At 44.6% G+C, this 17645-nt stretch overlaps 1 protein-coding gene across 1 annotated transcript; it reads left to right on the top strand.

The window, feature by feature from the left end:
* The first annotated feature begins 5138 nt into the window (after positions 1-5138).
* rorca (RAR-related orphan receptor C a) lies at positions 5139-16520 on the top strand. Its single transcript, XM_076278987.1, has 10 exons — positions 5139-5496; positions 11121-11206; positions 11424-11565; positions 12053-12619; positions 13717-13838; positions 13993-14125; positions 14425-14532; positions 14698-14808; positions 14945-15057; positions 15275-16520. The coding sequence occupies exons 1-10, from the start codon at positions 5490-5492 to the stop codon at positions 15434-15436; spliced, it is 1551 nt and encodes a 516-aa protein (XP_076135102.1). The 5' UTR covers positions 5139-5489; the 3' UTR covers positions 15437-16520.
* The last annotated feature ends 1125 nt before the right edge of the window (positions 16521-17645 follow it).

The following is a 17645-nucleotide window of genomic DNA, read 5'->3' as shown; positions in this document are numbered from 1 at the left end:
CATGCACACGCACACATACACACACATCCCCCCACACACATGCACACATGCTCACACACACACGCACGCACACACAAGGCCCAGCACTGTTGTTGAGTGTGAGTTCACTCCCCCAAGTGTGCTCAGAGAGAGAGAGAGAGAGAGAGAGAGAGAGAGAGAGAGAGAGAGAGAGAGAGAGAGAGAGAGAGAGAGAGAGAGAGAGAGAGAGAGAGAGAGGCCCCCCATTTATCTCACCTTCCAAAAATACTCGACACCCGCCTTCTCCTGTTACTTCTCTTTCCACCCGATCCTCTGTGGTCGAGCTGACATGCAATGCTTCGCTTTTTTCATCAGCCACCAAGCACTGCACTGCTGCTGATGGTGTCGTTGTTGGTTATGTGGTGCTGATGGTTGCTCAACAGTGTGAAATCCTGGTGTGTGTGTGTGTGTGTGTAGCTAAAATGAACCTTCTGTTGGTTGTTGACAAACCATATGTTGCTTGTGTGCTCTGCTCAATCCTGGGAGTTGAACGCCTCGGGTTTTGTGAAGCACCCTTGAGAAAATTTCACTCTGATTTTTTAATCATATTACATAAATAAATAAATACGTGTGTGTGTGAGTGTGTGTGTCTGAATGTGTAAACATTTTTTCATCTTTGGGAGGTGATATGAGGATGACACACTGAATTAAATGTTAATGTATTTTGCATTGCGTAATATCTTGTACCACATGAACAAGCTGGCAGTGCTGCCGTGTGGTTGTGCCCGGGTCGTGCCCGCAGCTGAGACTGGCTGTGGTGGGGCTAAATGAAGCGTTGGAGGGGATGTTTGGGCTGGCCTGCTCTGCGGCAGCACCACACCACTGCTGGACCTTTCGCTCTCTTGAGGAAGCCATTATCAATCAAACTGCCTCGCTGCCTATGGGGATGACAGGGAGGCATATTTGCACAGATATCCTAGAATGTACCCTCTTTGTTGAGCAGTTAGCTACTGTATGTGCATTCTTACATACCTCTCTTTGCTGTTTTGTTACTATCCTTGTCAAAAAGTGCAACTAAACGCAGCATTTCTCAGTTTCTTCTATTCAGAAACAAAGACATACTTTTAAAAGAAAGCAAACATTATCTAAAAGCTTGTTTATACAGTAATTAATCTAAGAATATTTACCTTCAAAATGTCAGTAGCACAGTAATAACCTTGTTATTGCAACATCTTCAGACATTTGTTCACATTCAATCTGTTATAGGAGCCCAAAACAATGAATGAACGCTTTTTGAAGTCAACAGCAACATGAGTAGAAATATATATTTTTTAAACAAATCTTTGTTTTGCAATCATGTGGTTTACAGTAAATGTGCATATTAGGTACCACTATTATTCACAACTAATTCTTACTCCCTGCTGGCCGAAACTCAAACTATAAATCTTTATGAGTGGTTTATGAAAACCACAGCTGCATGTGAAATGTCTGTTTTTGGCTGCTAACCTAAAGTGTCAGAATGCACAGACTGTACCGTAGTGTTGTTTACACAAGTTTCGTAAAAGCGCTTGATGAAGTTTATCAAACCATGCAAACACAATTTCTCATGCTTTTCACTGACAAGCCAAAATAAACATATAGTAGAATTGTGTTTGACATGCACAAGACTCAAGAATGTCTGAAGGACAGGGTCTACACACTGAGGAGATATTTACTGATTGGAAAAAACATAGCACGCAGGCAGAGCAGAGGCCTGGTCGACAGTCCGAGCGAGAGGAATGTCCAGATTGTCGATGACGGCATTTCTGAAGTAAACATTTAGCCATTTTCATTTCTTGCTCAGTGCTCAACTCATGCATAGGACTGGATGACACAGCCACTGTGGAAAGTCTAGCGTCATTGGAAAGTCTAAACACAATCATCTGGGGTGGTTAGAGGAGAAATAAAACAGATGATGATGATGATGATGGCCTTTTAAGGAATATAATACCCATCAACCAATAATGTATATCACATTGCACTTTTCTGCTTTTTTGCACTTCTGGTTAGACACAAACTGCATTTCATTGTCTCTGTACTTGTACTCTGCACAATGACAATAAAGTTGAATCTAATCTAATCTAATCTAATGTGCATTTTTGACAAACGCTATTGCATATTTTTTCTATTTGTCAAGGGCCTCATTTGTGCCTTTGGGAAAGAATGTGTTCTCTGTAGAAAGATGCGTACTGTATGTGTCGCAGCATTCGTCCAGAGCTCCCTTCTCTGCTAGGTGGACGATAAGCAGGAGGGAAAATGAAAAATGTATTACGATTTAATTCATTATGTCAAACTCGTATCACCTCCCAAAGATAAAATTTAAGACAAAGATATTTACACACACACACACACACTTACACACACACACACACACACACACACACACACACACACACACACACACACACGTACACACACACACCTCATCACTAACCCATAGAGAAAAACAGCGAGATTAGCGGGCGTTTAAAAGAGGAGAAGAGAGGAGGATTAGCAGGATGAGGGAGAAGAGAGGGAGGAGGATTATGATGGCAGAAAGCTGGATTCTGAAATAATCTCTTTCGGAATACTGTGTGGTGTTTATCCCCTTTTGCATGTAGCAGGTTAGTGGGGGGGGGGGGGGGGGGGGGCTTCAATAGCCATCCAACATGCTCTCCTCCCCCAACCCCCCCTCCCCTCCCAGTAACAGCTTGTCAGTTTTTCAGAAGCTTTCTTTTCCCCTTCATTGTCCCCAGTTTGTTTGCATCTGACATTTTGTTTTCTCTCCTGCTCCCAGTCTCTTTCTCTTCCCCTCTCTCTCTCTCTATCTCTCTCTCCCCCCCTCTCTCTCTCTATCTCTCTCTCTCCCCCCCTCTCTCTCTCTTCTGTTGCTGTAATCTGGAGTGTTTAGGGCCTACGTGCGTCCCCGGTGCTAAGCTCCACCCCTCCCCTCTGGCTAATTCAGGAACACAGTGCACACTTATATAAGATTCAGGGTCAAGGGGTCAGGAGCGTTGTGGCGCGCTGCGCTGCACCGCACTATGCCGCGCTGCACTAAACTGCACTGCGTTTGATAGATAGAGGCAGGCACTACCGAGGGAAGGAGCAGGGTGAGAGACAAACAGAGAGAGAGAGCGAGGGAGAGCAAGACAAGAGGGAGAGAGAGAGAGAGAGAGAGAGAGAGAAGAGGGAAAGGCCAGATAGAAACCAGGAAGGAACCGGGGGGAGGCAGGAGAGGAAGAGGTGTTCGGATGGGGAAGGAAAAATATACACACATATAGAGTAAGGCAGGAAACGAAAGCTTGGTGCAGACAATGTGTTTGGAAGTGTTTATTAAACAGTCCTACAAGTCCTTAGCATTGTCAGGCAGCCCTGTTATTATTTGTGTTTCTAGCAGATCTGCTATTTTCTGACATTTCCATGAGCAACAAACAACAAGGCCAGAACACGACAAACAAATAAAAAGCTATGAAAGAGTATGTAGGTTAGTGACAGAATGCATGGAGGCAAAGGTGGAGATTTTATGTGCGGAAGGATAAGATGCAGAGAGGGAGGGAGAGAGAGACATATAGCATATAAGGATTAAGATTTTAAAAAAGACATGAGGGAGACCAGAGAGAGAAGTGAGCAAGAAAAAATGAGAACAAGAGAGGGACAGAGAAAAAGAGAAAGAAAGAGAGAGAGAGAAATAAAAGAGAAAGACAGATTCAGGCAGGAAGGGGGTGACAAAGCCCTCTGTCAGCTCGGCCGCTGTGCTACTAACCTACTTAGTGTAATCTCTCTTCTACTCATTTCATAACTGAGCCCAGGGTTACGTCAGCGCCGCACAGCCTCACCCACACTCACGCCCCACACCCCACAGTCTATTTTCATCAACATCACTGTTATTGCTTTTATTGGCGTCATTAACAAAATGTGTGGTGACAAGCTCACAAATTCGCATGTCTTCCTTTGTTGGCTTTTTAAATTGTACTCTTGAGGAAGAGGAAGTGTTACATAATTTTATTTTATTTTTCCGTGCTATAACCCCTTTTAAAATGCTTTGTACTTCTCATGGAAGAACTATTTGGTTTATTCTATTAAATTGTACTTGTGATCGATAAAACCCTCACTTAGGAATACTTCAATGATGAACTGTCTGCATGCAGCTAGCCAGCATATGGGGAACTTATGGCAGAAAACAAATCACTCATATTTAGCCTATTCTTGATGTTACAAACTTAGTTAAATCAGTTATATATATATATATATATATATGTACATAAAATGTGCATTTATGATATAGTAAGTCATAATTTAATGCACCTTAAACTTTAAACTTGCACCTTTCACATGTCCATATATTTCAAGCCATATGATTTTATTTGTGTTGAGTGTGCATTTTACTTTTTTATTATTATTATTATTATAATTATTATTATTATTATTATTATTATTTGTGTTGGGTGGGTATTTAATTTATTTTGGGTGTTGGTAATAGCTAATAAATTGCACCAGGCCTAGCAGAAGTTATAATACAGAATAATCATTCATGACAAACAAACAGCCCACGATATTTGTTGTAGGCCTATTAAGCCTGTATAAGCTTATAATAAACTTGCCAATAAGTTAAAGTCATATCACTTTTAGCATTTTGTTATGTTATTTACAAGAAAATAAATCAAACTCCACGGCCAAATGTTGTTTTACGCAACATACTTTAATTACATTTATTTTGTCTAAATTAAAATTGGCGCTTGCCATTTGCTATATAGCATGCTGAACGAGCGAATGAAAACTAGTACATATTTCATTTTGTTTTAAAATGAAGTCCATATTTTTTAAGTTACATAATGCAGTGGACATCTTCTGTGGAAAATGGTAGGTCTATTCACCTCAGTCCACACCTATGTCCAAATCAGTGTGGCCTGTTGCCATCTCCTCGTCAGCAAAGACTGCTATTGTTTTAGAAATATACTATCAAATTATTATATCATCAGGAGTCACCGAAAGCCAAAGAGCGTGAAAAGTTCCCACGATGCTGTTTCGGTGACACACTGCCACACTTTCTCATACACGCGAACGCTTGCGAACCTCCTTAAAGCGCGCGGACGGGGACGCGCAACTGCCATGGGCACGAGGCGGGCCGGCGAAGCGAGATCATGTGACAGTCCACGCGCCTAATGTAGGTTAGAGCGAAAAGCCAGGGAGAGGTAGAGGGTAAGGAAAGAGAAAGAGGTGGGAAAGAGAAGTGCATTGTTTTATTGCTTGCCGCGTACGATCGCTTGTCGGAAAAGTAGCTCTCTTCGGATGAAACGGAATTAACATTACAGCCGATCACCAATTTATTTCTCGTCTTTGACACTTGTTTGTGCTATTCGGACAAACATTCGGAAACATATGAGGATTCGTTGTATTTATGTTTATCCGCAGCTCCTTTTTGGAGCTATAAATATTAATCCATCTATAGCCTACTTCTCTTCACGATTCACATGCTTTGGAGTCCTATGACTTGCAGATAATAAACCAGCAACATGAGAGGTAAGTTCAAAACATATATACAAATTATGTCAATATTTGTTATAATTGTATTAGGATGTTATTATTGTATTATTGTTGTATGCAAGTATTGCAATGTCCCAGTAACTGTAGCAATTTAAAATAATGTCAAGTGCGTAGAAGGTAATTTAGCAATACAGCACGGGTAAGGTTAACTACTGAAGGATTAACGACAGCGCAGCAAAGTGCCAGTTGACCATGAGATTTGACATTTGTTTGTTGGTGTTGTGAAATATCATGGTAAAGGAAATCACCTACATTTGTAAAAAATATGATATCGGAAACTTTTCCCGGGCTCCTTGGTCTTTGCTTTGAAAGATATGGGAGAGTAGGCTACTTGAATCCTGAATGTTATGATGTAGTTACCGGTCACCACCAGCATGCGAACTTCGTTATGTAAGAGTGACGGAGGAGTGTTTGGTTGTTCTCCCCCCGAAATGATTGCTCTTTGGACAGATTAATGAACCTGTTATGTCTGTTTTGAGACATTTGAAAGCTGTGAACGATTATTTCTGCTCTTTGTCCTAGGGGTTGTCAAATCAGTGTAAGGATCCCTAGTTATTTAAACCAAGATTAAATATCATGTTGATTGCGACTGCATGTCATGTCAGCATGGGTGTTCTACTCCCCGGATTGCGTAAAAAGGTTTGTAGTGCGCACTAAGCGACTGTGTCAGGTGGTAGCGGCCATAGACTAGCGCCTGTGGCAGCATCGCGTGTGATGTGCGTGTTGTTGTTTTTCGACAACCCAGCATGGTCGACAGTATGAGGGAGAGGGAGAGTTACTGTTCCATTGACCTAGTTATGTCATTGAGGATTATGTAGCACCATTCAAGCACCTACAATAGGCATGGAATTGTGGGAACTTGTGTGGTTAAATCATTATCTTATAATTCGTAAGAAGGTGATTTGTTTTATTATTTTAGCACAAGTTTGTAAATTATTTAAATAAAACAAACTTTGCAAGAAGTATGCCTGAAATGCCACGCGGTCCCTTTTATGAAAAATAGCGCCTTCAGTGGTGTAATGGCAGTATTGCAAACTAGTCATTTTAAAAAGATAGTCTGTTTTGATTTCCCCCCCCAGAGGAATTGATTTCCATTTCTTGGAATCACATCTCTTCTCGTCTGAGTTATCCCAGAATGTGTTGACATTTACAGTAGGCCCCATAGCAGGAATGCAAAGCATTTTTTGCACAAACAGATCTGGCCTCCTAGTCTTACACAGGAACATTTTATTATTGTTATATTTTTATTATTATTTTGTTTCTGTTCTTATTTCATAGACTTATTGCTATTTGATATTGTCGTATCTTCAGTTCGTTTGTGTTATGCTTGTGTTTCCGTTTGTCTTCAAACTACTACCAAAGTAGTGTGAGAGTAAAGACCCATGTCAACATGTTCTCTACAGAGGAAGTGTCATATGCAAAACGATCTTAAAAGATAGCCACACTATATCGAAAAAAGGAAGTGAATAAGTACAACGCAAAGTGGAACAGCACCTATAGAAGATATGCACAATGTGGCTGATTAGCCTAGCATAAGTTATCTGTGCATTCAACAAGCAGACATACATAATATGTGTGAGAATCACTCTCCTCCTGTTGAATGGACGTGTGTATCCTAAAGACTCTTCCAGACCTCGTGGGTGAGCCAAGTCCATAGACTCGTGTGGACCCATGTCAACAGTATGTCTCTTATTGGTTAGACAGGTGTCAGACATCTGTTGGCATTACAGGAGCATTTGGCAGGCACCTCCAGGAAATGCCATTCATGTGGTCTGTTTGCTCTCCCTCTGTAATAGGCTATAAAGGATTGATAAGAATTTAAGAACCATTGAAAATTGATACTTGTTGTTCTGGAATAGGATACAGATTGTCATGGGGAGTTTGCACAATGCAATGTGTAACTGCAGATTTATCTTGTGATAAAACAAATATGTAACATAATCTGTCACTTTATTTGCCATACTGTCATGACGGCATCAGTGACTAGTACTTGCAGATGATCAGTGACTAGTACTTGCAGATCATTTCAAACACAGCAAGTCAGACACTGGATCTGCTGGTCCAGGTGAGATACTACGCGTGTCCAATGTCGGCGGAGGTGCCTAATTTTAGAGTCCACTCAGGTAATCAGTGCCTTGTTCCCATCACCTTGCATCCTTCTCAATCTGCTGGCTCTCAGTTAGCCACTGGAGTGACCCAATCCAATCCGCTGTGCATTTTTAAAGAGACCCAGATCAGTGTCAGCACAGGCACCCTCTAGCTTCACCGGCCGGGCCCCTAGGCAGGTCAGTGAGCGAAGCAGAGAGGGGGGGGGGGTGGGGGGGAGTTATCGTTGTCCACAGAAATGTTTAGAAAACAGGTAGCTGATAAAGGAACCAGATGTAACTTGCGAACACTGCATATGAGCTCCGTCGAGCAAAGTGCATGTACGCGGAGCGATCATTAAAAAAAAAAAGTGCAATGCAGAAGGCACTCATGGTGTACAGTAATACTGCATGGGGGGTGGGGACAAGCCTTGCTGTGGCAGATGTAGGTTGAATATGTTATGCAAATTCAAAGTGCGAAGCAAACAGGACCTTTGGACGTGCCGCAGGTTTGTTTGAACAGGTGAGATAAGAGGTCAAAGTCTCGGCCTGCCGGCCTGCCGTGGGCCTTTTTACTGCTCGGAGCGGGAATCTGCAGATTTGGAGCACTTGACACACTGACTGACTGACACGGACTGGGAGCAATCACTCAGGAGTGATAAGAAGCCGAGATTACCTGTGGCACTACACCTGATAAACATAGTCCTCTAATGAATCCCTCTGTAATTACGACTTGCCAGGGGCTGACCAGAGATTGAACACTAAGACATGCTCAGCGCTTAATGAGGCCTTATTTGCTCTACTTAGTCTTATTTCTGTTAGGTCTCGGTTAATACCTCTGGCAGTGAAACTTCAAAAAGTTTAGCCCTTTCCGTGTTTTGCAATCTGAATCTGGAGTTCAGATTCCTAGAGAGAAGAGATTTTTAAGGAGTCAGAGTAGAAAAAAAAAGTGATGTTTATTTGTGTTGACTGCGAATGTCCACAAAAAAAACAAAGGTGGTTTGCTTTCTAACCACAAGAGCAAGTTCAGCTGCCCTTGTCACTCATCCAGGATAAGCTGAACCCGAGCACCCACTGTGTTAACAAAGTCTTTAGTCTTTGTAACTCATGTTTGTAGCACAGCTGGCAGGTTGAAAGCATGAAAATCCTCAAGGCCTCTCCTGTGTTTTCACTGAAGGAGAGAGGGTGCCTCTCAAAAAATGCAGGCCTCAGCCGAAGTCATGAGTGTGATATGTTGTAACTCTTTCCCAACCAGCCAGCGCTAGTGGCTGCCTCTGGTCGCGCTCAGAGCAGAGCGCTTCGTGTGAGCGCTAGATTAAAAATAGTTTTATGAGTTCTGTCGGACAGCTGAAACCAACTACAGTGAAATATTTGGCATGTTGCCTCATGTTGAGACCAAGTGTAATCTGCACTGTCCGTTTAGAATATGCTCTAGACATTTCAAATGCCCCCTCCCTGTCTTGTATTTTTTCCAGCCTGGCTCTCATGTAAAAAAGCATGCACATACACACACATATGAGTGTTCCCTGGCATGTCTGTGCACCTCCTGTAAGGGTTTTAACAAATGCTCTCACAGTAATCTCGACTTGTGTTATGCGGTTTTTATCATGGCTGTTTGACCACAGTTTCAACATGGTGGCCCATTAAAATGTTCGTCCTTTGATTTGTGGCTCCACCTTAAGTACTGGCCAAAAAGAAAGAGGAGCGAGCAACAGTTAGATAGGGAGGGAGGGAAAAAAAGAAAGAAAAAAAATCAGATTAGTGGGCCTCGCGAGGCTGGGACCCAAGCGCCTCAGTGGGAAAGTGTGTCAGTGGAGCAGCTCGTCCGCATAGCCTGACGGTGCCGCGCAGCTGACTGGCATGTGAGTCAGCGAGTGAGAGCCGCCGCCGCGCTCCCATCGGCCAATGGGACGGGGGGGAGGGGTGGGCAGGGACTAAAAGCTCGTCACTGCGTTGCTAGGGCGACCTCCCCTGAATGAGTATGTTCATGGAATGCGGCCAGACGGCAGTTATATAACTCTGCAAGCCGAGGGGGCGGGGCTGGGCAAGAGGTGCAGAACAGGGAGGAGAAAGAGAGAGGGAGAGAGAAAGAGAGAGGGAGAGAGAAAGAGAGAGGGAGAGAGAAAGAGAGAGGCATTCTTTCCGTGGTGCATATATATATATATATATATATATATATATATATATATATATATATATATATATATGTGTGTGTTCTTATTTATTTATTTATTTAATTGCTGTCACTGCTATTTTTTGCAGACCATTGTGTGTGCTCTGAAAAGCCTGCCAGTTCAGATTATGCCTGATTTGCAGAAACGAGGGCATTGTTAGATAATGCCGCGGCTGACTCGATGGGTGTTAGCTAGTGTCAGCGCTGTCCCTCTCTCCTCTGCTCGGAGAGTGACGCACTTTTCTGCCCAAAGCCTCACTTAGCCTGTTGGTTAGGTGTGAAATGATGTTTGATTAGCCTGAGAGAAGGGAGGCTCAGTCTCTCCCTGCAAATGAGAAAGGTTACCTAACACCCTGCGTCACAGTGCAAAGCCTGACTGAGAGAGAAAGAGAGAGAGAGAGAGAGAAAGAGAGGGAAATGAAAGGACGTGGCACGCACACACACACACATACACCTGAAAAGACATTCCAGTTGCTCAGAGAGTATTTTATCTTCATTGCAAACCTCTGGTGTGCGCTTGCTGTTAGCGTCCACATTGACCTCTGAGGGGATGGCAGGGGCAGATGAAACTTCATAACCCCAGGCGAGCGGCTAATGCAATTGACCTGCTATTCCGGGACAGAGCAGGCCCCTGCTACTTAGATAAACACCGTAATGAAAAGAACAGCCTGTTCCACACAGGGAAGGCTCAGATCCTCTCTCTCTCTGTTACTCCTGTGTATTAATATGTTGCTTTTGTTGAGGCTTTTCTCTCTCTCTTCTGTTTTTCACCCTCCCTCACCCACTTTCTTCTCCTCCTGTGTCCCTCTCAACAATGACACCATTCTTTCACTATTGTTGGCCGTTTTTCAAACATTTCCCAATGTAACACTTCTGGCACTAGGACATAAGAGGATGTTGAGTAATAGCGCCCCCTCCACCCACCCACCCACCTGACACCTGTAATTGTGGAGGTTACATTGAAAAAATATAATAATAATCAAATTGAAGTGGGTCTATTGTCTATAATGATCCTCCTGTGGATTTTGTTTTTTTTTTTCCATGGAAAAGCGTGGTGTACTACACATCTGTCACAATGTTTCCACTGGCACAGTCACATTGAAGACCTCAGGCACAAGAGTGTCCCACTTAACAGCAGATAATTGAATTTCTGCAGGCCAGGGATCAATGCTGCAAGCATGTCCATGATCCCTGTAATTGCTGTGTTTTAAGAATTGTTTTTCTGACTCCTCTTTATAATTAAATATGCTGTCATTGTTATGGTTGTGTACTGGGAATTTGTGAAAAGGCAACCTTGGAAATGGGAAATGGGAATTTATTATTTTGCCTCTTCTCCTCCTCAGCTCAAATTGAAGTGATCCCTTGCAAAATATGCGGGGACAAGTCGTCCGGCATCCACTATGGGGTCATTACCTGCGAAGGCTGCAAAGTAAGCAGAGCTTATTGTACACCTGCACAACCCAATGTGCTTCCTTGGTTTTCACTTCTTCTGTTTAAAGGATTTGTTTTGCAAGCCTCAATTTCACTAAGCCTTAACAACAACATGTTTGTCCCCCATCTCTCTCTCTCTCTCTCTCTCTCTCTCTCTCTCTCTCTCTCTCTCTCTCTCTCTTTCCTTGTCTCTCTTCTTCCGGGTGTTCCTGTAGGGTTTCTTTCGGCGCAGTCAACAGAATAACGCAATGTACTCATGCTCACGACAGAGGAATTGCCAGATAGACCGTACCAACCGCAACCGCTGCCAGCACTGCCGCCTGCAGAAGTGCTTGAATCTGGGCATGAGCCGCGACGGTGAGTGAGTCCGCTTGGCGCCACGTCCCAGCACGCACTTTGCCTACAGCTAAGGCGTGTTGTGTGTGGTTGTGGGATTTTCCTATAGTAAAATTAACATCTGGGTATCAGGCCTAATGAGTGACTCGAAAGGTGCCCAGCTTGTCTGTTTTGTTTTTCGACCTGCAGTTAAGGTCAGACATGTTGCCTGATTTGCCTGATTTCCTCTCAATTCAATTCAACTCAATTTAATTCAATTCAAAGAAGCTTTATGGGAAATTATGTTCTACAGTATTACCAGAGATAGGGTTGCACACAATATAAACAAGGATACATCAGAGGGGAAGAGGAGTAGGATAGTAGAACAATACTAGATATCAGGATATTAACTTAATCTACAATATGTATTTAAACTAAATTAAAAGAAATTAAAAATATTTCTCTCTCTGTACCTCTCCCTTGTCTCTCTCTCTCTCTGTACCTCTCTCCTGTCTTTCCCCTCTCACAGCGGTCAAGTTCGGCCGCATGTCCAAGAAGCAGCGGGACAGTCTGTATGCTGAGGTGCAGAAGCACCAGCAGTCCCAGGAGCGCAGCTCCATGGCCGCCAACGGCAACCTGAACATGGGCTCCCGGGGGCCGGCGGAGGACGGCAGGATCGGAGACGGCGTGGGCCTCGGCAGCAGTCACACCACGCGCACCTACAGCCGCGGCTCTAGCGCCGCGCTCAGCGACCTGGACGACATCACCGACCTGCCCGACAACCTGCTCTTCGACCTTCCCCTCACGCCAGAGGGCGGGGCGACCGGTGGGGGCAGCTACGGCAGCCTGGAGCTGCTCGGCGGTGGGGGCAGTGGGGGCAGTAGCTCTCACAGCTCTTCACAGAGCTCGCCCGAGCAGAGCGGTCAAGACTATAGTGACGGGGGCAGTTCTGGAGGAGGAGGAGGAAGAGGAGGCAGCAACAACAACAACAACGCACACGTCAAGCAGGAGCAATACCAGCTGCTGCACAACTCCAACATGTTCACACACTCGCTGCTCAACGACTCGTCTGATGGCTGCTCCATGATGGAAATAGGTGAGGCATGACACGCACACACACACACACACACACACACACACATACACACACACTCATTCACCTCCAGTTTAGCAAGTATGCACTGACACACAAATGTGCGCATACACACACACACACACACACACACACACACACACACTCATGTTTGTACACACACACATATACAGACAGTACACACACAGGTGTGTGACAGGACAGGGAGAGGTTGTCAGGCTGACCTGACACTGCTGATATTAATTTGACTTTAAGGTCATATTTGTATCTGCATGCATTTTATCTTTTATGACTTAGTAGCAGGCAGTTTAGTCAGTGAAGAGGGCCCTTCCCATTGTGTTGCCTTGGTAGGGAACAAGCCAATGGCCCTGAGGTGAGAATCTAATCAGGCAAATCTACAGTGGCAGCTTCAGTGCTGGCTTGTTCCTGCCTCTCCACCTACAGTGGTTGTGAAACGCTTTCAGTCAAACAACTTTTGACTTTACCCCGCGGCTACTGCACTAGTTTATGATAAATGTCAGTAGAGACGCTTTGTGCAAGCTCTTGTGTAAAGGGCATATTAAATCTACAGTTGACAAGTCTGAGAGATTGAGGGGACTTAGCCAACATTTTGAATATTTACAACTCTCCTGCCCCTCCCCCACTACCACCGAGCACCCTCTCATCGAGTTTGTGCTCGTCAGTGCGCACCAGACTGTGATTGACAGTCAGATCTCACACAGCCCTGCTCTGATTGGACCAGAAGAACAGGGAGCTGTGGATTTTTGCAAAACAAATAACAGGCTCTAGGTGGAGGTAGAAGTGCGGGGTTTTTTTTTTAAAACCGGCTGATTTATGTTGTTCTGTCGGAGCGTAGTATTGGTTTCAGTGAATATGGTCAAAAAAATCTTGTCAACTGCAGCTTTAAGTTACTTCTGCTACTACTTCTGGTGGCGTAGAATTGATCAGCAATGTTCATACCCTCTTCCAACTCCTGGATCATTTTATTACAGTTTAGATACAATCTACTTTTAACATATCCATGTTGAAGTGGAGTGCTGTATTGCTTGGCAGGCTGTTTTGTTCATCTTCTCTTTTCTTGTTTTTTGTTTTTCCTGTAGATCGCATCACCCAAAACATAGTGAAGTCCCACATAGAGACCAGTCAGTACAGCGCAGAGGAGCTGAAGAAGCTCGCGTGGAACACCTACACTGCAGAGGAGACACGCTGCTTCCAGAGCAAGGTAAAATATGCCCCACATGCCTTGTTCACTGTGTTCACTATTCAGTGAACTACATTACCCAGCATGCCATTGCACTCATTCGTAAACTGCATTACCCAGCATACCAGTGTGCTCATAGGCCTCTCTCTCTCTCTCTCTCTCTCTGCCCCTCTAGCCCGTGGAGGTGATGTGGCAGCAGTGCGCCATTCACGTCACCAACGCCATCAAGTACGTGGTGGAGTTCGCCAAGCGCATCACTGGATTCATGGACCTCTGCCAGAACGACCAGATCATTCTTCTGAAAGCAGGTCAGTGTCTGGAGATGTTGTGTGCTGAGACCTGTTAGTGGCCCTGCACTGGCCCGCATCTGTCCAGGAGTCAGCTGTGATGTGGGGAGGGTGTTGTTTTTCTTGTGGTTTCCGTCATGTTGAGAGATAGACATGTGATTGCTGTGCAGAGAGAGTAAGTGTGGTTAAGACGTGCAGCTCATGTTCTAACAAGCTCTCTTCCTGTTTTCTCCCCCCCCCTTCCTCTCTTCTTCTCTCCCCCTCCCTCTCTTTTCCTTTTCATCTCTCCATCTCTCCTCTCTATGGGATTTCTTTTTCAGGCTGCCTGGATGTTCTTCTGATTCGTATGTGCCGGGCCTACAACCCTGTCCACAACACACTGCTCTTCGACAGCAAGTTTGCCGGCCCCCAACTCTTCAAAACTTTAGGTGCGGCTCCACTCGGTCACCACAAAGCACACACTGACACAAACAAGCGCTGACCAGACCGCAGATGTTGTTTCTGCTTTCATGTGTTTGCTACTGTGGCGAGTGACGCAAGAACAGCCGTAGTAAACGCGGCTTCTCCGCATCTCTTGTGTGCTCCCTCTGCAGGCTGTGACGACCTTGTGAACGCCGTCTATGAACTGGCCAAGGGCTTCAACCGCTTCCAGCTCAGCGATGAGGAGATGGCGCTTTTCAGCGCTGCCGTGCTCCTATCCCCAGGTGACTATTCTAAAAATGCACTCTCACTCTCCCTGAGACTCAGCTATTCGAGATAGGCAAAGAAATGGAAGATGGCTGACTGTTTCTCTCTCTCTCTCTCTCTCTCTCTCTCTCTCTCTCTCTCTCTCCTTGGCAGACCGGTTGTGGTTGACAGACTCACAGCAGGTGCAGAAGCTTCAAGAGAAAGTGTACCTGGCACTGCAACACAGTCTGCACAGGAATGGTGCTTCAGAGGAGAAACTGTCAAAGGTAGCTATTCTCATTTTCTTTTTTCCTCTCCAAGAAACATTTATATATCTATGAAAATAAAGGCCACACAGCTTGTTCCTGTGATGCAACAGCTGATCTTTGAGCTTTTGCAATGAGTCACAATTTTGTGTGCAGTTGGAGTTTGGTCAGTGGGTAGAGACAAAAGGCCAGTTTTCTGACCCCTTTTTTTTTTACCCCCTTCTTCAACCCCGTGCAGATGGTGTCCAAGTTGCCCATGATGAAGTCCATCTGCAACCTCCACATCGACAAGCTGGAGTTCTTCCGCCTGCTTCACCCGGACACAGCCTATAGCTTCCCACCCCTCTACCGCGAAGTCTTCTGCAGCGAAATTAACTTCCCTGACTCCACAGAGGGCTAGAGTCCCACACAAAGCACAAAGAGACTGGCAGACATACGAACAGATGTTTAGGGACGGAGACAGGGGGGTGGGGGTCAGAAAAAAGTGGCTGAAAGCAACCAGCAGCTCAACGACAATCCTGCACAGAACACTTTAGGACACACAAACACCCTCCCTTGTCTGACCTCCTGCCCTGAGTCTAACTTGCACTGCGCCACGAGCAGGTCCGCGTTACCATTCTCACCAGATCTAAAGGACGTTAGTCGCTGGCTACTGTGCATGCTACATGATGTTATCTTTTTTTCGTGTACCGGTTAGGCTAATTTGGTGTCAAGTTTTTATTGTGCTGAATCTTGGATCTCCAGGAGAGTCCTAGGACTACACAGCTCTTGTTTCTTGTCCCTTATGTTAGTCCAGATCCTATTGAATGTACCTTATTGACATGCAGCACAGTACCAGAATATCACACGTTCTGTTCAGCCAAGCCAGGCTGACTTATACACCTGATTGGATTTAATCATGTCCCCTCAGGAGTACTTACACTCAACATTTATCTCCTCCTCATGAACAAACAGTTGAAAGGGACCAAGATCAAACTAAAACCATGCAGTGCAAATATAATGCTTCTTTCTTTAAACAAACAAAAAAGCTTTATAGCATGTTAATCACTGTAAGTGACTATGGGCTCGTACTGTCACACAGGCAGACCCAAGTTCTTGCACATGCAACACTAACGAAAGCACTTATGGTGCTGACCTGGGCATGTTTCCATGCACAGGCGCATAACCAGTGTTTTTAAACATTTTTTTTTTTTTTTTTTTTTTTTTTTTTTTCAAATGCGATCGATAACCTCAGTCCCACTTCCTTTTCCCTTTCAAATGCCACTTGGACAGTGTGTGTGTGTGAGAGAGAGTGAGAGAGTAAAACAAATATTTTTTTAATGTTGCATTAATTTATAAATACACTCACATTAGTTGAAAATCTTACAAGAAACAAAATGCATATATAAACAGAGGGATAGATTTTTATATATATATGTATATATATATAGTATACAGTGTCAGAATGAGAAGGATTTAGACAGAGGATAGAATACCACAACCCCCCCCCCCCCTCTCTGAAATTCATGGGCAGCCTCAGAACAGAAAAGTGATTGGCATTTTTTAATTTGATAGTTGGTCGATAAAGGTGAATTCCTGAGGCAGATGAAAGAGCACTAACTGACTCAAGACCCCCCCCCCCCCTTACATACACACACACACACACACACACGACTGTCTTCACCACCGCCTCTGCCACAGACTTAGCGCTCGGACGAAATCTTTTGGTTGGTTTCGCTCGGTCCCTCACCCCGCTCAGGTTTTGCTGCTGATAGGCCCCCTCTGGAAGTGTCTCAAACTCAGACTCACAGTCACAGACTAATGCAGGACTTTGGCTGGGGCTCTACCTCGTTGAGACGGAGAGAGAGAGTGAGAGAGAGAGAAAGAGAGACAGAGAGAGAACTGGACAGAAGGGTGCAGGGCAGGCTCCAGCTGGAAAAGAGCATTCCGGAGCAGAAGAGCGACTGGAATGTTGGGCCACCCTCCACACTCTCCTCCTCCTCAGCAACACCCCCACCCACCCCCACCCAAAAAAGTGCTGCAAGAATCCCCAGTCAAGTTCAGACTGTGGGAAAGTGGTGCCCAGACTGTGGCTTAGAAACAGCAGCGGATGCAGCCGGACTCTTTAAACTTGGGTGATTGGAGAGAGAGAGAGAGAGAGAGAGAGAGACAAACAGAAAGAAAAGGAAAACCGGAGGTGAAGAAAAAACGAGGAAAAAACCAGGCAGGCTTTGAGGAGGTGTGCTGTCCCACTCTCTCTCTCTTCTCACACGTGTGTTAATCCTGTGTTTTTTGCTTCATGTATGAGAGTGCTAATGCGATTCAGGGTCACCATTGTGTTCATGTTGTACATTCACCTTCCTTTTGTCGCCCAGTCCTTCAACCAGACACCCACTATCCCTTGTTCACTTTATGGCGCAACAAGGGTTGACAGAGCCATCAGCTACCCCCCTGAGTTAGGGATTAATATGTTTAGGTAATATATAGATCATGTTTTACATAGCTACCAAAGGACAACAAGAAGAAACAAGTCTATTTTATGCAGATGTATTTTTCCACAGTTTGTTAAAACTCTAGATTAGACGAGTTTTATCAGATCTTTTTTCTCGTCCACATTGTACAGTGTTTGT

This window comes from Alosa pseudoharengus, unplaced genomic scaffold (genome assembly GCF_046254945.1).
Source record: "Alosa pseudoharengus isolate Yale_2024_CS ecotype anadromous, Long Island Sound unplaced genomic scaffold, YU_APseudo_1.1 YU_APseudo_1.1_scf_11, whole genome shotgun sequence".
Classification (NCBI taxonomy): Eukaryota; Metazoa; Chordata; class Actinopteri; order Clupeiformes; family Clupeidae; genus Alosa; species Alosa pseudoharengus.
The sequence above is the reverse complement of the archived record's forward strand: the minus strand, read 5'-3'. Positions and strand labels throughout refer to the sequence as shown.

What these genes read in the sequence shown, in the direction of transcription:
- rorca (XM_076278987.1), top strand. An exon ending in TCTGGGCATGAGCCGCGACG is followed by an intron (nt 11,566 to 12,052) that starts GTGAGTGAGTCC and finishes CCCCTCTCACAG; the next exon opens with CGGTCAAGTTCGGCCGCATG. An exon ending in CCAACTCTTCAAAACTTTAG is followed by an intron (nt 14,533 to 14,697) that starts GTGCGGCTCCAC and finishes CTCCCTCTGCAG; the next exon opens with GCTGTGACGACCTTGTGAAC.